The following is a 21,563-nucleotide window of genomic DNA, read 5'->3' on the forward strand; positions in this document are numbered from 1 at the left end:
CCTTTATGATGTTGGACTCCCACAGAATACAGTGGGTACGGAAAGTATTCAGACCCCCTTAAATCTTTCACTCTTTGTTATATTGCAGCCATTTGAAAAAGTAATTTAAGTTCATTTTTTTCCTCATTAATATACACACAGCACCCCATATTGACAGAAAAAAACGAAATTGTTGACATTTTTGCAGATTTATTAAAAAACAATAACTGAAATATCACACAGCCATAAGTATTCAGACCCTTTGCTGGACACACATATATTTAACTCGGGTGCTGTGCATTTCTTCTGATCATCTTTAAGGTGGTTCTACACCTTCATTGGAGTCCAGCTGTTTGATTATACTGATTGGACTTGATTAGGAAAGCCACACCCCTGTCTATATAAGACCTTATAGCTCACAGTGCATGTCAGAGCAAATGAGAATCATGAGGTCAAAGGAACTGCCTGAAGAGATCAGAGACAGAATTGTGGCAAGGCACAGATCTTGCCAAGGTTACAAAAAACATTCGGCTGCACGTAAGGTTCCTAAGAGCACAGTGACCTCCATAATCTTTAAATGGAAGACGTTTGGGAGGATCAGTACCCTTCCTAGAGCTGGCTGTCGGGCCAAACTGAACAATCGGGGGAGAAGAGCCTTGGTGAGAGATGTAAAGAAGAACCCAAGATCACTGCGGCTGACCTCCAGAGATGCTGTCAGGAGATGGGAGAAGGTTCTCGAAAGTCAACCATCACTGCAGCCCTCCACCAGTTGAGGTTTTATGGCAGAGTGGCCAGACGGAAGCCACTCCTCAGTGCAAGACACATGAAAGCCCACATGGAGTTTGCTAAAAAAAAACACCTGAAGGACTCCAAGATGGTGAGAAATAAGATTCTCTGGTCTGATGAGACCAAGATAGAACTTTTTGGCCTTATTCTAAGTGGCATGTGTGGAGAAAACCAGGCACTGCTCATCACCTGTCGAATACTGTCCCTACTGTGAAGCATGGTGGTGACAGCATCATGCTGTGGGGGTGTTTTTCAGCTGCAGGGACAGGACGACTGGTTGCAATTAAAGGAAAGATGAATGCGGCCAAGTGCATGCATATCCTGGACGAAAACCTTCTCCAGAGTGCTCAGGACCTCAGACTGGGCCGAAGGTTCACCTTCCAACAAGACAATGACCCTAAGCACACAGCTAAAATAACGAAGGAATGGCTTCAGAACAACTCCGTGACTGTTCTTGAGCCCTGACTTAAACCCAATTGAGCATCTCTGGAGAGACCTGAAAATGGCTGTCCACCAACCTTCACCATCCAAACTGACAGAACTGGAGAGGATCTGCAAAGAGAAATGGTTGAGGATCCCCAAATCCAGGTGTGGAAAAACGTGTTGCATCACTCCCAAAAAGACTCATGGCTGTATTAGCTCAAAAGGGTGCTTCTACTAAATACTGAGCAAAGGGTCTGAATACTTACGGCTGTGTGATATTTCAGTTTTTCTTTTTTAATAAATTTGCAAAAATTACAACAATTCCGTTTTTTTCTGTCAATATGGGGTGCTGTGTGTACATTAATGAGGAAAGAAATAAACTGAAATGATTTTAGCAAATGGCTGCAATATAACAGTGAAAAATTTAAGGGGGTCTGAATACTTCCCGTACCCACTGTACATTTAGTGTAATTGAAAACACACTCAGCCTTACAGCACAATTTTTTTAGACATCCGACAAATGTGACTTATTCTATGCCATTGCTTTTATTCCTATTACGTAATACAGACACGTGAACCGCTTTCCACTCTCAGAGCATGTGACTGCCCCCTCTTACTCCTTTCAGGCTAAAAATAGACTTGTGGTGCCAAATCACACAGAATTGTGTTTATTGTTAGCATTCCAGACAAATAAAATAACATGTTTGACTCATGTCCTGCATATTCAGTGACTCAAGCTGGAATTATTCAATAGTAGCCATGAGCATTCAAACAGATGCAGTGTGGAGCTGCAGCTCTGCTCCTAACAAACTCATTTAAATAATTGTCTGCTGCCTAGATGTTCAAATCAGCAATTGTCTCAAATTTCTTGACCGATCTCTGTCATGTTCAGTGGCACAGCTATGTGAGGCTGCCTGTTTGGGGGTCTGACTGGGGCTCCTCAGCCAGTTTGACAGCATGCAGGGCATAATTGATGGCGTTGCTGTTGATCCAGCTCCAGGCTCCTGAGGCTGGGTTGTACATCAGACCTTGGACCGACTTCACTGAGAAACCATCTGATGGAAAATGAAGGAAGATGTGGGTCCAAGTAGGAAAGGAGTAGACGGCAACACACTGTGAATATGCACAGCCTAACTTCGGAAACAGTAGTACAACCTTGAGGTTGTACATTCAAATCAAACAAAATGTTTGAGAAATTATTGCGTTCAAATTGACATCTTGCATGACTTCCTCATGATATCACACAAGACATCAGGGTACCTCACTAAAGCTGTTCAGCAAGAAAACTATTTACTCTGCATGCTTTTTACTTATTTGACCTACTTAACGTAAGCTTATTTTTTAAAACATATTCCTTAACTATTTGCCCCAACAAGGTAGGTTAAGACAAGAATTTGAAAAGATAAATATACACTGGGAGTTGTGAACATGTTTCACACTCAAAGAATGCAGCTTAACCATACACAGTCTCTTGTTAAAAGATAAAGGCTAATAATAGTCTTGTTTTTATATTTTCAACCGTTACCTTCTTTTTAAACCTCCGTGATTACAAATGTTTTACAAAACAGATAGGAAAAGCTGACTTTCACATTACATCTTCATCATTCATTGTTGATAACTGCGGTTAACTTATTTTGAGTGCTTTTACAAATGGTTGGGAATATTAAAATGGCAAGAGAAATCAAAAATACTGTATAGATTTACAGTGTGGTGAAAAAATATTTGTCCCATTCCTAATTTCAAATATTTTGATATTTAATCACACTTAAATGCTTCAGATCATCAGACCAATTTCTCCTAAAGATAACCCAAGTAAAAGCAGTTCCTAAATGATAATTTTATTTGTTAAGGGGAAAGAAAATCCAAACCTATAAGGACCACCTGTGGAGAGCTTCAAAAAGACCTGGAATTAGCAGGTACTGTTGTCACAAGGAAAACAGTGAGTAATGTACTATGTCGCCATGGCATAGTACATCCCCCGGGCCCCCACAGAGAATTTTTTTTATTTGAACATAAGTTAAGTAATCTGGAAGGCTCTGAAGAGTACAATAAGGAAAAATGAACAAATTTACTTCACCCAGAAAAACATTAAATTTAAATAAAATTTGCCTAATTTCTTTGCTTTTTTTTCTTTTGGCCTCCAACTTGAGCCCGGCCCATCTCCACCTGCACCCGATGCCTGCTTCAAGCTGTGCCACATGAATAGCATCCTCCTCTTTTAGCACTCTCATTCTGGAAAAGAATTGGCTAAAATCATTGTCTGTTTCACTTCATTTTTCACTATTACCAACCTCAAAGGCAAATCCCAAATGCATCCGCCAGGAAAATATTAAGTGTGGAAATGTTTCTGTTTTTATTGTCCATTTCTGAATTTGAAGTTAGTTCATTCTGTGTTGTGACATAACCCCTAACATCGCTTTATCGCTTTCTACATGTAACATTAACATCCGTAAACTACTTCAATAAGTTATAAGTGGGCTGAAATATCCACGTTTGGGCATACAGCGCCAGACAAATACTACAATACATGAAAGCTGTTTTTTTTTGTTCGTCTAAATGCAAACACGAGTAGCGCGGCGTTGTCTTCCTGGTAACGACGACCTTCCCAACATGGTGGTCACGTAGGCACGACGATCAGCCGGGTGGCTTATCTAGCGTTAATACCTATGTCCAGGAAGCTCAATAGAAGACATTGTGTGAGGTTTTGTGAGACTTTCTTTGATTGGTGAACTAGACTTAAACGACACTAGCGCTTAAATTGGATTGGAGCAAACAGCGCTCAATACGGAGGTCGTAGTCTCGCGCACGAAATAGTTGATAAATAAGCAATAATTGATAAATAAAAGTAGCGAGCGACATTTAGATCATTGTAACGGAGTAAAAGTACCAATACTTCTTAACAGCAGAAGAAGTGGAAGTGTTTTTTCTGGTCTCGTCAACTCCTGTGACTTATCCAAAGAAGCTCCCAAGCCCACAGGGGGAACCTCAGGCCGATGCGCTCATATATTAGTCCGCTGCGGCATAATATTCAGACATTACGTCTACGTGTGGATGGTGGATGTGTGGAATGGATCTAGCTGCCAGCGTTCAAGGAGTACGAAACAGCCTATGATGACAGCGACAGCGAATCCCAGGAAAAACTCATCGGATCTATACGATTTACGTAAATGGCCTATTTTGGGTTCAAAACGGCAAATTTTGCCGAAAGGGGATTGATTTGTATGTATGTTATAAAAATCTGCAATATAGCAGGACCGTGAAGCAAGAACCACGATGTAGCGGAGGATTAATGTACCTGTATTCTGTGATGATAAGTTGCAGGGACTCATTGTTCCAGGGCTGGGACTCATTGATTCCATGACGTGCATTCCGAGACTCAAATAGTTTCAAGTGTAAAATGATCTATGGATACAATATATTTTCCCATAAAACATTCATAATAAACAATAGTATCGTTGATGTTTTTTTTAATGCCACTGATATAATATTAGAGCATAATAAAGAATTGTACACACCTTACAAATTCTTCCCTGGTAAGCAACATACAGTCCTGCTCACCATTATTGGCACCTGTTAATTTTTTGCACAACCTGTATATCTTCAGAAATGGAAATGTACTCAACTTATATCATCAGGATCTTCTAATTGAAGATACAAAGTAATATAACATAGATAATTATTTTTTTAACTTAGATATTGTAATTTCATAGAAGGGGCTGAAGGGGGCGGTTGAACTCGCATGTGATTGGTCGGTACAGTTCATCACTATCGCAAAGTTGTGCTGCTTAAAATAGAAGCGCCCCGTATGTAATGAATCATAACCTTTCGTTTTTGGCTATGGTGTGGGACTGCTTCCGGGTCCGGAAGCCAACCACTGGCCGCCAGTTAGGGACCTCTGTTTTAAATGATGTCACCATGATCGAGGGGCTCGCTGCGTCGTGAGCGGCGCACCGGATGTTACCACAACAATGAAAATGTATCGAGTCCGGAAAAAAGTATTGTGTCAATTGTATTTACTGAACGATAACCAGCCCATACTCTTACTCTACTCTCTATTTTCCATACTTTACCAGACCTGCATATTTATTAAATCAAATTCCATACTTTTCCATACTTGCGTAGGAACCCTGCATTTTGTATTTACTTGGGTTGTCTTTGTGATATTCAAATTGGCTTGAAGACCCAAAGCCTTTAAGTGTGATAAATATGAAAACAGAAAAAGAAAATCTGAAATCAGGAAGGGGTAAAAACACTTTATCATCATATTGTTCAAAGATATATTGGTCCTACGGATATGTATTTCTGATGCTCTCTTTTGTAACTTACTGGACTCCAGAAGGCGCTCCAGTTCTATTGGGCTGATAAACTTTTCCCAGTCATGCGTCCCCCTGGGAACGATGCGCAGCAGCTGCTCAGCCACCACGATAGCCAGCACGTATGACAGGTTGGTTTTATTAATGGTGGTGATGAAGAGTGAGCCGCCGGGCTGCACAAGGACAACATGGACAGTTTATGGAACAACAGGATCAATATTTAAAAAACTTGTTGTGTCAGTCTTGATGCTGCTGCTTCAAAAGTGTGAAGTGCAGAGGTGGATAATTGCACAAGTTAATGAATTATGCTAGGCTTATAATCCAAAAACAGTTCATACTGCCAACTGTCAAAAGAGAGTCCAAAGTTCTAAATAAAAGGCCCCACTAAACTGTTTGAGCTTTTATACGATAGCCCAGAGATCCAGCTGAGTAGTACGCTCTTTGTCCTACGTCGGAAGTCAATTCAGCGCACTCATAGAATAGCAAGGGCGTACTTGTAGAACTATTGTTTCTTACTACTAATATTTTTTTCCACTACTAGTGCCACTATTGGCCTACTACTACGACCTTAAGATGGATATTGCAAAAATACTAAAAACAGCTTTGATATCCTTGATGTTGAATAAGTGCTCAATGGCGTTGAATCGTTAACTTGATATCAAATAAATGCTCAATGGATTTCTGTAAAGCTGTTTGAGCATGTGTTCAATATACTTGATATATGTACGAGGGTGCTTTTTCAGCACTCGTTGGCATACTAGCAGTAGGACAACTACGTTACTAATGAAGAAAATTGCATTACTTTTCCACAGGGCTAGGAAGCTTTGAACAGCTTTTTTCCCCCTTAAATAAAATCACCATTTTAAAATTCCATTTTCTGTTTACTTGGGATATTTTTGTCCTATAGTTACATTTGATAGATGATCTTAAAAATGAAAGTGGGAAGACAATGCAAAACAAAAAAGAATTTGAGAAGGGGGCAAATACTTTTTCACAGCACTGTACATGTTCGACGAGTATGCCAAAGTTGTCCTACTTGTGTGCAGAAACGTTATGTAGTAGTGGAAGGCAGTTGTGCAAAAAATGTTACTAGTAAGACAGTCATTCAACCAGTGTGCTGTATTGTCTTACTAGTGAGGACACAAAAAAATAAATAATTAAATAAAAACATACTCGTACATGGACTTTAAGTTGCTTGACTGGATATTGAATAAATGCTCAAATTGCTTTCGATGGGTACAGTACCCTGTTAGTATATATAGGGCGACATCTAGTGGTAACACTTAATAAAGCTGGTTCTGACCATACATGATTTAGCAGCTTTTCAGTGAGGAAAATTCAGTCAAACAAACCATTCCCTTCAACACTGAACATAATGGGAGAGTGAACTTATTTGTGCTTCAAATGTAGTAAATTAATAATATGTAGAACATTTGAAAAACAACAAAAAAACAAAACAAATGAATGTCAGAGAGGCAGATTTTCCTTTCAGTGTCAACTTCTTCTCTTCCTTTCGGCTTCTCCCGTTAAGGGTCGCCACAGCGCGTCATCCTTTTCCATGTAAGCCTATCTCCTGCATCCTCCTCTCGAACACCAACTGCCCTCATGTCTTCCCTCACGACATCCATCAACCTTCTCTTTGGTCTTCCTCTAGCTCTCTTGCCTGGCAGCTCCATCCTCATCATCCTTCCACCGATATACGCACTATTTCTCCTCAGGACGTGTCCAAACAAAACTTGCTAATGTATTCCCATTGAGGCTACCTAGCCAATGTCACCATATGTGCCTGAGAGGAACATTCACACAGGGATGCAGAAATGTATCAGACTTGAGGGAGCAGCTGGAAGCAAGCACACACCTTCAGTACGCGTCCGCAGCAGAAGGCGAATGTCTCCAGTTCGGCCAGATGTTCCACAACCTCGGACGCTACGATGGCATCAAACAGGACGTCTCCCCGGCCCACTTCTCGTTCCGCCACATTTGCCGACAGCTCCTCCAGGGTGCATGCCCGATAGCTGACCCGCTCGCTAAGATCGGGGTCATACGACAAATGCAGCTGTGCCGTGCCGATGCTTTCTTCCACTGGGTCTATACCCAACACGTTGGCTCCAAGGCGACCAAGGGGCTGGGGTGGAGTGGAAGCAGTAGAAGGTGACAGAGGAGAGATGTATTATCATCGCATTCGGGAGTGAAAAAACAATGGGGAATTTTGCATAGACACACACTAGTCCTACTTAAAAGGCCCCAGAGAAGTGTCAACCATTGATATTCTATGAATAAAAGTTTTTCACTTTGTCACCTGTGTTTTTCAACAGTGACAGTAGCCACAAAAAATGTCTAAAGTCCACAAACGTGAGGAAAAATTAATCTTAAAATACACAAAGTATGTTGCTATTCATATAACATAATACGTCATTGCTTCCTGCGCGTACACTATATTCCCAAAAGTATTCGCTCACCTGCCTTAACTCACATATGAATTTTAAGTGACATGCCAGTCCCAATCCATAGGGATTAATATGACGTCGGTCTACCCTTTGCAGCTATAACAGCTTCAACTGTTCTGAGAAGGCTTTCTACAAGGTTTAGGAGTGTGCTTATGGGAACTTTTGACCATTCTTCCAGAAGCACATTTGTGAGGTTGTCATGAACATGGTTAGGGCGACGGCGAGGAACGCAAGGCAAGAACATGGTGGACCCAATTGCAGGGAAGCAGGGAGGCAAGGCAGGAGTGCGGGAATCTCAAAATAATAATATTTAATCACAATGATAAAAGAACAGGCGACTATGACAAAAACAACAGGCGACTATGACAAAAACAACTGGCGACTATGACATGGCAAGACATGTGACAACGACAATGAACCGACCAGGACTGAAAGAACCCAGGGAACTAAATACAAACAAATTGACGAGACAACGAGGAACACCTGGACAAGACACGAGTGGCTGGAGAGAGCTGATTGGGCGACACAAAATAGACGAGAACAGGTGGACACAACAACCTAATGAGCACACGACAAACATGGAACACAGGAAAACATGGAACAAAACTAAACACAACCCAAACCCAAAACACAGACCATGACAGTACCCCCCCCTCTAAAGGAACGGATCCCAGACGTTCCCCAAACAACAACCAAAAAGTCATCAACCCAGGGTGGGCGGAAGGGGGCCTGGAGGAGGGTACAGAGTCCACCCCTCAGGTCAGTCTGGTGGCCATCCAGGCCACCCGAGGTGAGGTGCTTGGCTGAGCGGTTCAGGCGGTCGTCCAGGACGCCAAGCACCAGGGTCTTTACAGGGCCATTCAGGCGGACGGCCACGGTGCCGAACCCAATGGTAATGCAGGGGCCAGGCAATAGGGTTGGGTGGCGGCCGCTGGACGAGCGCCGCCGGAGCGTGGTCGGGTGGCGGCCGCTGGACGAGCGCCGCCGGAGCGTGGTCGGGTGGCGGCCGCTGGACGAGCGCCGCCGGAGCGTGGTCGGGTGGCGGCCGCTGGACGAGCGCCGCCGGAGCAGGGTCGGGTGGCGGCCGCTGGACGAGCGCCGCCGGAGCAAGGACGGGTGGCGGCCGCTGGACGAGCGCCGCCGGAGCAAGGACGGGTGGCGGCCGCTGGACGAGCGCCGTTGGAGCAGGGTCAGGTGGCGGCCGCTGGACGAGCGCCGCCGGAGCAAGGACGGGTGGCGGCCGCTGGACGAGCGCCGCCGGAGCAAGGACGGGTGGCGGCCGCTGGACGAGCGCCGCCGGAACATGGTCGGATGGCGGCCGCTGGACGAGCGCCGCCGGAGCAAGGACGGGTGGCGGCCGCTGGACGAGTGCCGCCGGAGCAAGGACGGGTGGCGGCCGCTGGACGAGCGCCGCCGGAGCAAGGACGGGTGGCGGCTGCTGGACGAGCGCCGCCGGTGCGGGAGCCTGGCGCAGCTGCCGAGGAGCCGGAACGGGAGCCTGGCGCAGCTGCCGATTAGCCGGAACGGGAGCTGCAGTCGCTTCCTCAGCCTGCCGCCATTGAGGTGTGGGAGTAGAGGGTACGGGAGTGGAAGAGTGCACAAGGTCTCGGGAAGGTGAACTAGGAAAAATGGCTGGTACTGAACATGGCTTGGGGGCAGGTTTGACTAGACGTGACTTAATTGGAGCCGTGGAACAACGTGTGGGAACAGGTGAAAAATCAAGTGATTTGTGAACAGGGGGGAAAAAACGAGGGGGCAAAATTTGACCTTTACTTGGGCGCCTCCGTTGGCCACCACGCGGCGGTCCCGGGTAGATGGCCAAACGGGTGCCCAAGAAAAGGTCAGAGGGAAAGGATTTGGACTCACTGGGGTTGGAAACGTGGAAACGTGACAAAAACTGACGAGGACGGGATAAACTAGGGAAGGAACCAGAAAAATCTAAATCTGTGTCAGAGTCAGAATCCGACAGGAGGTTAACTAAATCAGGGCCATCTTCACAATCAGAAAAATCTGAATCTAAAGAAACATGTGGATGTACAATAGTAGGGCATGGTGAATAACTAGGACAAGTGGGGGGACCCGAGGAAAAGGACAGAAAAGACTGAATGATAGGGCTTACTGGAGGAGGGTAGGTATGGATAGCAGGCTGAGGACGGTGGGAGGCAGTCTGGTGGCGTCCAGGGTGACGCCATGTTCTTCCCGCTGGGTCCTGTTCTGGTCGGTTCATTCTGTCATGAACATGGTTAGGGCGACGGCGAGGAACGCAAGGCAAGAACATGGTGGACCCAATTGCAGGGAAGCAGGGAGGCAAGGCAGGAGTGCGGGAATCTCAAAATAATAATATTTAATCACAATGATAAAACAACAGGCGACTATGACAAAAACAACTGGCGACTATGACAAAAACAACTGGCGACTATGACAAAAACAACTGGCGACTATGACATGGCAAGACATGTGACAACGACAATGAACCGACCAGGACTGCAAGAACCCAGGGAACTAAATACAAACAAATTGACGAGACAACGAGGAACACCTGGACAAGACACGAGTGGCTGGAGAGAGCTGATTGGGCGACACAAAATAGACGAGAACAGGTGGACACAACAACCTAATGAGCACACGACAAACATGGAACACAGGAAAACATGGAACAAAACTAAACACAACCCAAACCCAAAACACAGACCATGACAGAGGTCACACACACTGATGCTGGACGAGAAAGCCTGGCTCTCAGTCTCCGCTCTAATTCATCCCAAAGGTGTTATATCGGGTTGAGGTTAGGGCTCAGTGCAGGTCAGTCAAGTTCATCCACACCGAACTATCTCATCCATATCTTTATGGACCTTGCGTTGTGCACTGGTGCAAAGCCATGTTAGAAATGGAAGAAATGTTATTGCAAAGTTGGGTGCATGGAATTGTCCAAAGCGTTGACTCCTTAGTTCCAGTGAAAGAAACTGAAGGATTCAGCATACCAAGAACCTTTGTACAAATCATTGCTCCCAACTTTGTGGGAACAGTTTAGGGATGGCCCCTTCCTGTTCCAACATGACTGTGCACCAATGCACCAAGTAAGGTCCATAAAGACATGGATGAGAGAGCTTGGTGTGAATGAACTTGACTGGCCTGCACAGAGTCCTGATACCAACCTGAAAGAACACCTTTGGGATGAATTTGATTGCAGACTGAGAGCCAGGCCTTCTTGTCCAACATCATTGTGTGACCTCACAAATGCGCTTCTGGAAGAATGGTCAAAAATTCCCTACACACACACTCCTGAACCTTGTGGAAAGCCCTTCCAGAAGAGTTAAAGCTGTTATAGCTGTAAAAGGTGGACCGATGTCTTATTAAACCGTATGGACTTCGGTTTTCCAGATTTTTTGGGCATGGCTAAAACGCAGCTCATTGATGCACTTGAGCGATGAGTTGTCCCTGTCCAACTGTATAAAAACTTGAGCGGCCTTTGTTTGGATCAGTGGTTAACCAGCGCAATTGCAAAGTTACTTAGGCCCACCGCGCACAAGCGAAGTGACCGAATTTAATTACAGTAATTCATTTCTGCTCGATGAACGTTATTCAGAACGGACTCATTCTGGCATCTGTGAGGGGTTTCGAACGATAGTTCATTTTCATTCAAGAGTGCCAGGTTTTGTTAGGGACTTCCAGGACAAAACCCACACTGAACACAGTATATACGAGCTTTCAAATGTCAGCGGACAAAGGCTGTATTTGGCAACCATTTCAGTCCGGCCAGCATTCTTATTTACATGTGCGAGGTGTGTTCACCAACACTCCGCAATTCGGAGAGAGAATGTTCTTTGTTCGGAAAAATGATTCTTATCAGAATGCTTTAGTTAAAACACTGTACGATAACACTGTTATCATACGAAATGTATTTTGTTTCGTAATATAAGACTAGATAAGAAAATATTTTAATGCAGTTAGCAAATTTATCAATGTGCTTTCACCTTCGTTGCTGTCATGCTGTTTTGCATGTTTTTGTTTGCACATTAAGGACAAAAGTCCTGTTTTTGTTTTAAATCCCCATTTTAAAAAACACCATTTAAGCAACCAGTTTTTTCTCATGTTTTTGAGATTGTAGGGTGAAAGCTGCAGCGAGCTACAAATGTGGACTGAATGGGTAGCAACAATGGGGAAATAAAATGTCAGTATTTTGAGGAGAATAGCCCATCAGCAACATATTGAGAAAATACAAAAAAAGAACTATAAACTAGTTAATTTTTTGGAATGGTGAACTTAGTCAAAAAATGTGAATTATGAACTTAACTAGTGAATTTTTAGAACAGTGAACTGAACTTTGAACTACTTCACATACAAAATGAACTTTCCCAACACTGTGTACGGCTTTGTTTATTACGAAGGTGACAAGTACAGTACGCAACCATATAGCAACCACAACGTTACTTACAGGTGCCTTTGCTCAGTGTAACATTTGGCCAGTATAGTATACTACCATCCGATGATCTGCAAGTGGTACAACCTTGAGTCAAGTAGATTAAAAACATGGGAAATGTGGCCAAAGAGAAAAAAAGAGTAAAAATGGGTCATGTATCCAAACAGAGGAGGGCTTTGACGAATTCAGAAGAAGGAAATATTGTATTAATATTGTAAAATTTAACACTTCCAAAACTTGTAGTAGTACAAAGAACATTCATCTTATTCCTTGTCAGCTGGTCTAAGCTCATAAATGCACAGCCATGAATCTAATGTATTAATATGTTATAACTTTCTAAAATGCTAACTGCTTAAGTGAAGATGCACAAAGGCTGTTTTTATAAAATGAATGCCTTATCTTTCATGAACAATGTGAGTTTAAGAAATAAAAGCTGTTGATTATATAAAAAAGGTAGTGGTACGTTATGGTGGCCCTCAAGTGCAAAACATAACAGCAAATAATCAAACACAGCGGCAAATTTAAAATGCAAATAACTAATCACAATGACGAATAACTAAACATAACAGCAAATTTAATAAATAATAATAAACATCAGTAAATAACTAATCACAACAACAAATAACTAAACACAACAGCTCATCAAAAAAAAAAAAACTAAACAACAGCAAATCAAAAAATACAGCAGCAAATAACTAATCGCATCAACAAATAACTGAACACAACAGGAAAATAAAAAAACAACACTACTGGTACTGGTGGGGGGGTGATAAGACTCATCGCTGATTGGACAAACCTACAGGAAGAAGAAGCTACTGGTGGCGGGGAGATAAAACTCATCGCTGGTTGGACAAGAAGGACGACTTGATTGGACGACGCAGTCTGTGCAGCCCAATCTTTTTTAAATGTATTGTCAGCATGCGCATACTTATTTGAATGTTACGATCAGTCCTGAGGTTCTCCACCCAGTATCACCTTATACTGTATGTGCAACGGGAGTAAGCTAGGCTGTGCAGACATGCGTTAAGAACCCCTAATCCTTAAAAGAGAGCGCTGGCCGCTGAATTAGCGGCCTGGGCACTCGTCTCCCAATACGACACGGTGGAATTGTAGGTTTGAACCCCGGTGTGGTCGACGACGTAGGAAAGATCGCCGTAGTTAGGAAACCCAAAAAGTCTTATTTTCTCTTTTGTAGTCATAATCACTATTTAACCAAACAAAATATAGTTTATCCACATGCTCGATTGTTTGAAAAGAATTTCAAAGAAAAAACAATATTTCGAGGCTTGGATCATATGTGAGCCAATGCAGGTGAGCGGACACTTTTGGAAATCTAGTGTATATCAGATTTGTGTTCAATTGAAAAGGTCCACATTTCACACTGAGAAAATCAATTTGTGAGTAAATTGATCATCATTATTTCAGTATTCAGTATTGTCTATGCGTAACAAAGGTTGGGAAAAGAGCAACTGGAATAGCATTTTAGTGCCCCCTCGTGGACTAAAGCTATAAAGGCAGCCCAGTGTGAACTTGCTCGCCCTAGGCCAGTGTCTCTCTCCTACAGCTGATCCTCTCTGATAGGAAGGCTTCGAAGTGACAGCAACATCCAGAGACACTTTCCCAGTTCCAATTCCCACAGACAGACTTTGTGGCTTGCTCCTGCGTCGGCATCTAAATGACAGTCTGTGTGAGCCTCATAAATACAGGACCTGATTTTGTCTTCCCGGATCACACAGCGCAGCTAGTAAATCCTCAGCATGAATGAAAGCTGAGACAGGCGCTCGGTCCCTACTGAGCAGCCATCAACACTAAAAAACACATAAACAATTGTAAACGACCAACTGTCCACTCCACCAAACTGAGACCAGTCAAGTCAACGGAAACCGTGAATTAGACAGACGTTTCAATGTTTACTGTTATACGTGAGGACTGGCAGAGGCCACTGAAAGCACATTCTCACACTGTAACAGACTTTGGTTTTGAAGGACAAGACAATCTGACATGAAGGATAGTTATTTAAACAATTGCAGATGATTGTGTTGAAGGGGAACACTTTCGTCTACTTGTCCTTTTAACACCAGATCTGCACACATACATAAAACAGTAATACCTCAGTGAGCAGTCCGCCTCCACAGCCAACATCTAGTACTCTCAGTCCGGCAAGTGGTTTCCCAGGATGATGTGCTTTGTGCACATTCAGATTATCTCTGGCCAGGAAAATAAGCAAACATAAAAAATGTAATTAAAACAAGAATGTTACACACAAAGACAGCATACTGCCATCTAAAATGGGCTTAATAATCGATTGATTGGTATGTCAATGGAGTGCACAACTCGGCTGTAACCATCAGTCTGTAGTATCTGTACTACGCGTTGATTCAAAAGTAAATACTTCAAAATACTAATTATTTGCGATTTGTTTCTCATTTTTGTTTACTAATGTATAAAAATGTAAAAAAACAAATTTGTTCTCTACTACATGAAAATGTGTTTTTTCCCAGATTGATTCCGTTTGAAATGTGTAAACCCGACAAACACGGCTGAAAGGCATTAGTGAATTTATGAACTGTCACAAACAAAGAATAAAAGTACAAAACATGAGAAAAAAATGCAATAAAAAAATAATTCACAACTATTTTATAGTTACTTTGCAATCACCCTGCAGTTTGCTGTCATCTCTGCGGAGACTTGCCTCTATTATTCTGCTCAATAAAACACTGGCATGAAAACAAGAGTACAGAACATTTATTCATTCATTTTCCGTACCGATTATCCTCACTAGGGTCGCAGGCGTACTGGAGCCAATCCCAGTTGACTCTGGGCAGGAGGCGGGGTACACCCTGAATTGGTTGCCAGCCAATTGCAGGGCACATTTGAACAAACAACCATTCATGCTCACATTCACACCTACGGGCAATTTCGAGTCTTCAATCAACCTACCACGCATGTTTTTGGGATGTGAGAGGAAACTGGAGTAGTGTCACACAGGCACGGGGAGAACATGCAAACTCCACACAGGCGAGGCCGGATTTGAACCCGGGTCCTCAGAACTGTGAGGCAGATGTGCTAACCAGTCGGCCACAGAGAACAGAACATGCAAAAATAAATTCACCCGAAGATTCAAAATGAATAAATGTTGTTAATTTCCCCTACAGTCGATCAAGGAAATTAATTCAAAGATTCCAACAGTCTTCAGCATGTGATGCTAATGAAAACGGAAAGGTTGTGAGCTTTACAGATGTCACATTTTTCCTGCTACCAAAAGCCCCAGGCAATTGGAGTGCGCAACAAGCACAAGTTATCCTCTAGCTAAATTGCAGCTAAAAATTGCTGACAAACTCATTGCTCTTCTGTCCTCCTACCATGCCTCGCACGGTGGGTGACCAGCCTCGGCCAAGAAGCGTGCAGAGCAGGCGTTGCTATTATTAAAGCGATCACTTTGGTACAAATAAAGAAAATAAGCGGTTGACAGATACTTAGCTACCAAGCAAAATCTGAGTATCTGTGTTTAAATACCATCTTACCTGTTATTCTAAATAAAAACCTTAGAGGAGTGGATACATTATTGTGCACACTATCTCTAAACAAGTTGTCCCAAATGTGCATTATATCATTATAGAAGTAAGCACCACAGCAACATTAGCGGTATCACAGTAAGAATGTCAAAAGGTGACAATACTCCAGCAACAGTACAAATGATGCTGCGTCTCATTCAGACGTGTCCCCAGGGCAGAGATGCATCAGGGAAATCCGCCACACTCAAGACACACTGGCACTGGATCTGTCATATACTGTCGCCATAACCACACATCAACAGCAGCAAAGAGACCATAGTGGGGGTGGAGGAGAGCAGCAATGGCCTTCGCGCCGGATGGATCAAGTAGTGATTATCATGCTCAGCCCCAACAGCAGATCTTATCAATCAAAGAATGCACATGCACAGCGCCGGGGTAACTCAAATACTATTGGCAAAAAATGTGTCCATGGTGGAGGAATCCTGTCATCTTCAATTTGTACACTTGGCTCTAAAATACCACACCAGATGCCCCAGGTTGTGTTTAGAAAACCAACATATCTAGTAGCCCATTTGGGTAGTTCTTCCAAACATTACAACTAGACTTTGCACCGATCTGATCGGCCTGATCGCTATCGGTCGATAATTAGCATTTTATGGTGATCGGCTGATCGGCTTTAATGTCATAATTTGCTGATCCGATCATGACGTCATTGATCAGGAAAGACATTTACTCTGCGTCGCCATTGTGTACTGTACATTTAAATCCAAATGCTAGTTTACTTTTAGCCTTGTTCCATGTCTTTGGACGTAGTACTGCAAATATATGACCGCCAATAAAGTCTTTTTTTTTTTTTTTTTTTTTTTTTTTTAATGTCAGCGGTGTGGGACAGACAACAAATCTGAGACAGACAACACGTAAAGCCCGGATCAGACTACAAGACAAATTTGGTCTTTCACGATTGCACTATGTCAGACTACTGCAATAAAATATTGTATTACAATACCACAGCATCCCGTCTTTTACGATCACTGGGCTTTATCTTGTTAACTCAAACGCGACCGGATACACTCGTTACCACGGCCACGACAACAACAATTGATCGCGTCGTGTTTATTATAAGAACAAAATGGGGGAAAACGTGTGTTAGGAGAGGACGTTCATTTAAGGCTCGCTTGAGGTATGTTCACGTAGTTTTAATACGATATGGCTCGCAAGGAGGCAACAAAACGTTATGTAGCCTAGCAAGCTAGTGCTAGCACTAACGGTTTTAAGCAAACATGCAGACGTTCTGTCGAATCTTGCTCTAATGTTTTGGTTTTGGTGTGTGGGAAGCAATTTAATTACAATAAAGTAATTTAATTACAGTAAGTTAGCACCCATTATTTCTGTCATGTTGTAATGTTGGTTTGACCTGACTGATTAGAATACATGACCTGACTAGAGGAGTGATTTCCAAACTTTATGGAGCCAAGGAACATATTTTACAATTGAAAAATCTCACAGCAACCAACAAACAAAAATGTCACAAAAAGTGGATACATTAATTACTGTATGTACTTCCCGCCATCTTATAGAAGAGCATTTATTTGTTCTGTCTGTCACTATACCTCACTGGCATAAATAGTTGAACAAAGATACATTATTGATTGTAAATATATTTTTTTGAGCAATTAAATACACAAGTATATGCAGTAAATGAAGCAGTCATTTAAATAGACACATGGCTCCATCTTGTGATTGGATCGGTTATCGGTTTTTTTTTAACTCGCTGATCGGTCCCAAAAATCCTGATCGTGTAAAGCCTAATTACAACATTTAATTTCATATATATATATACACACATATTGCAATACATAATCTGTACAAAAACACACACCTTATGAAAGGCACTCTCAGGTCATTCATGGCATGAAGGGCCCTGAACACGCCATTTTCATCCCACCACTTGATGGCCAGTGATCGGAAATATTTCAGCTCATCAGGGTCCACTGTGGTTTGATGGACTGCTCGAGTACTTGGCAGGGAAAAATGCACAGATGTTACAAATAGGCATCCAGTCAATGTGGGAAGTCTTACTTGCACTGTTACTACACACACACAAATCAGGAGGGTTAAGATTAGAGAATGAAGTATTTCCGTCCATTTTCTACACCACTTGTCCTCATTAGAGTCACGAACGAGCTGGAGTCTATCCCAGCTGACTGGATGAGAAGCAAGGTACACCCATAGACAGAAGCGAGACGCCATAGTGTCTGTGTCTGCCCACTGCTTGGATATGTTAGAGCATCTGGCATATTGCAGCAGTCAAGACCATTCTGTCAACCAGCACAAGTCAGTGTGATAGGGATCCGTTTTTATGAAGAAATAATACTCACGTTCAAATTTACACGGCTGTAAAGAATGATTGTATTCAATAATTTATAGTCATTAATGTAGCATAATTATAGTACAAATGGAAAAAGTCAGCAAATTGAATAGTGACACTGCAGGGTAGAGTCTCCTTTTGGAACAGTTATATGTCATAGTACATGACAAAAATATGAAAAATACAAAATTAGGTATTCATAGATGTATGACAGCAACCACTTCAACTGATATGGTAGTTATTGTTTTATTTTACCAATTTAATAACCTTGAAAAAGGACTGCCTTATACAGCATCGTGTGTGAATTGCCAATTGGGAGTTTTAGTATTCTCATTTTAGCAATATGATGTAATCTCTGTTTGTGCAAAAATGAAACTACCACTGACATGAGTCCAAAATGATAGTTGTCAAAGCAAAATTGTCTGTTATTGTAGTTTAACTGAATGTGACTGATTTCTGATAAAATAAAAAAACATTCTTGCAGTGCAACAAAATGTTAGAAGAGGAAATTCCAACAATCTATTTTCGACCGTTTGACGATTTTTGCAACCCCAAGCAGGACAGTGATGCAGCTTTGTTGTTGATGTCTTGACAAATGACTGCCACAAGATGGTGGACACCTTGACGTATTGGCTGGCGAGTCAGTAAGGTGTCTCGTCGATAGTGTACTGTATACGTCTGTGGGGTACACCTGGGCTGGCCGCCAGTCAATCGCACGGGAGATACAGAGTCTTCAGTTGACCGAGCATGCATGATTTTTGAATGTGAGAGGAACGGACGAGGAGAAAACTTTCATAATCACATGTACAACATGCAACACATGATTTTTAGTTAGGCTAACAGTGACAAGGACACAGGTTGTCATACTGACAAAATAAGATTATGTGCCAAATAGTTATGTGCATGCAAGTGACATGTGGTGTCAGCTACATATTTTCTGTTTCAAATGTATTTCTTTTTTTAAATACTGTTGTCCATGTGACTCTTACATTGGTTGCTGAATGTAATTATGATAGTGATAAACAACATATGCTCAGAAAGGCACCAACCAGTGCAATAAAAAAGGGGGTGTTTAAAAGGAATGGGCACGTCAAAGGCAGGCTTGTGCCCCGTGACCCCCTCGTCCCGACGCCTCTGGGTAAACCTAGTATTTTGCCCCTCTGTGCAAATAAAAGAACCAAAATCGTACATTACATACACAACTGCAAGCACTAGTCAACACTAAACAGTATTGTCTTCAAATAGTAGTGCACCTCAATACGTTATTGAGGTTGGATGATGGTGAATGTTATAGTCTGTGTACTACTGTGTGTAGGTCACGTCCTAAGAGAAAATATGACCCACGGCTTCCTTCATTTCAACCTATGATCAAATAATGGCATACATAACGTTAAGTCATCAATCCAAAAATTCCCGTACGTTTTGCTGTCAATAAAAACATTTACGTTACGTTATACATTTACGGTTAAATTGCATCAATATATGACTGGCACAAAGCAGTATGAGAGTTGACAGCACTCCGGTACACTACCTGCCTTGGCGGAGCGAGGCGTGCTGTTGTGTCCTCTCCTCAGAATTCATCCGGACCGACAGCGTCCGCCGTTTACACGCCACAGTCCAAATGAAACGGTTCCGACCCACGTTACTCTGGACACCGCATACGGACTCTGCGCTGCGGAAGTACAACCCTAATATAGTACGGCCAAACTTGTTTGCGAACATTTTAATGACAAACTACTTGGCATTAAGAAGCTCCGAGTGGACAGATGGTACACAGGTGATAATTGTTCGGCCAGAAACAGTTTATAGTGATAAGGGTTCCTCATCCTCGCATAATTTACGCGTTGGCCCAAATTCATTTGTGAATCCGTTCTACAAACATCACGACTATACGTTATATGACGTCTATGCTACTCTTAAGACTTTTCTTACAAAATCATTACTTCTGAGCTACCCTTGAACAGTGATTTTGTGTCTCCTATACTGAGACTGTTAATCTACTTCTGGAAATCACATATCATAACTGTAGCAAGATATCTGCGGATTTATCGAGGATAACTTTTAGCTTACTTTGCAAAATTTACTTTTTGTGTGTGTGACACATCAGTTGAAAAAGAATACTATCTAATTAATCTCATTCTTCTTACGTTTTATATTCATTAATGTAAATTTGTTTAAGTAAAACCTATTTTCGATGAAGATATGAAAGAACTAAAATAGTATTTTTCAATATCTGCTGCCAAAAACAACGCTGTCAAAATCTTGAGATGCTCCCATTACTGTTTTTAAAATTTGTACTCGGAAAATCTAGCATGTTTCTCGTCAGTTTTTTAAATAGTTACCCATTTTGTTGCATCCATCCATTCTCTGTACCGTTTATTGTGTTTGCCTGTTAAATAAAAATGGAAAAACACGTACTTCAGGTTCTCGCAAACTACGTATTCATCATTAAAATCTATACCACCTGTAGCTTGTAGGTTGTGTGACACGTACATTCATGCTTTTTGTTTTAGGGAAGCAGCCACCTGAATTTTAACAACTCCCCCCAAAATTAACTCGGAAGTGACGTTTCAGGATCGATGATCCTCAAATGCACCACCACTTTTCCAGGTGAACTTAATTTGACCTTCTCTAAGACTTTCGAATGCACGTGTTCAATGTTTCAGTACTTTTTGCACAACTTGCTGTTCTCTAACAAGGAGCTAAATTCTGTTTTAATCCACAAATGTATTTCCAAAGACGTCCACCTACGACGTTCTGCCTCAGTTCTCTCCGTAGCAACCTGCTGATAACATGGTGCCCGTGGACCTGAAAAGAGCTCACCAGTGATGGGGCATTGGTATTTCCTCGTAGTGTTGTCAATGCGTATGCTTCCTACCTTGTTAACTCCATCCATTCTCAATGCATTTTGTCCTGTTCAGGGTAGCGGGGCAGTTGAGCTTATCCCAGCTGACTTGGGGCGAAAGGCGCACTACACCCTGAACTGGTCGCCGGCCTCTCACAAGGCACACATGGACACGGGCAACCATTCGTACTCATGTTCACGCCGTCACTGAGTTGGAACAGAACCCACGCTGCCTACACCACCAGTGACTTCCTTGTCAACTCACCGTGATAATTGTCTTCACATAGATGAATATAATTCACATAATTAAAAATAATTCGAGCAAATTGTTATTTCAGAAGTGTGTATGAGCTACTAAGTCGTATATCAAGTCTGGTCATACTTTGAACTCACCGCGCTACCGTTATTGGTTAAGTTGGTGTCAGATGGTTGGTAGGCACCATGTTGTTACCCAGCGTCCCCATATG

The 21,563-nt window shown here is 42.4% G+C and overlaps 1 protein-coding gene and 1 long non-coding RNA gene across 6 annotated transcripts; one reads left to right on the forward strand and one right to left on the reverse strand.

Annotated features, from left to right (window-relative positions):
- Window positions 1-1,840: 1,840 nt before the first annotated feature.
- coq3 (coenzyme Q3 methyltransferase) lies at window positions 1,841-21,263 on the reverse strand. 5 transcript variants are annotated; one of them, XM_061775751.1, is made up of 8 exons: window positions 21,130-21,263; window positions 20,594-20,640; window positions 19,787-19,923; window positions 17,763-17,889; window positions 14,479-14,575; window positions 7,360-7,626; window positions 5,515-5,674; window positions 1,841-2,243 (listed from the first exon to the last, which is right to left on the reverse strand). In XM_061775751.1, exons 1-8 carry the CDS (start codon window positions 21,145-21,147, stop codon window positions 2,089-2,091), a joined length of 1,008 nt encoding a protein of 335 aa, XP_061631735.1. In that variant the 5' UTR covers window positions 21,148-21,263; the 3' UTR covers window positions 1,841-2,088. The 5 variants fall into 5 exon arrangements, with proteins under 5 accessions (XP_061631735.1, XP_061631733.1, XP_061631734.1 ...); XM_061775749.1 differs by having other exon boundaries at window positions 17,763-17,900; window positions 19,783-19,923; XM_061775750.1 differs by lacking the exon at window positions 21,130-21,263 and adding an exon at window positions 20,745-20,765 and having other exon boundaries at window positions 17,763-17,900; window positions 19,783-19,923.
- On the forward strand, window positions 20,686-21,303 carry LOC133479166 (uncharacterized). The gene is made up of 3 exons (XR_009788856.1): window positions 20,686-20,861; window positions 20,991-21,090; window positions 21,173-21,303. It is a non-coding gene; the product is annotated as an uncharacterized LOC133479166 (long non-coding RNA).
- The last annotated feature ends 260 nt before the right edge of the window (window positions 21,304-21,563 follow it).

The sequence above is a fragment of the Phyllopteryx taeniolatus genome, chromosome 6 (genome assembly GCF_024500385.1).
Source record: "Phyllopteryx taeniolatus isolate TA_2022b chromosome 6, UOR_Ptae_1.2, whole genome shotgun sequence".
NCBI lineage: Eukaryota > Metazoa > Chordata > Actinopteri > Syngnathiformes > Syngnathidae > Phyllopteryx > Phyllopteryx taeniolatus.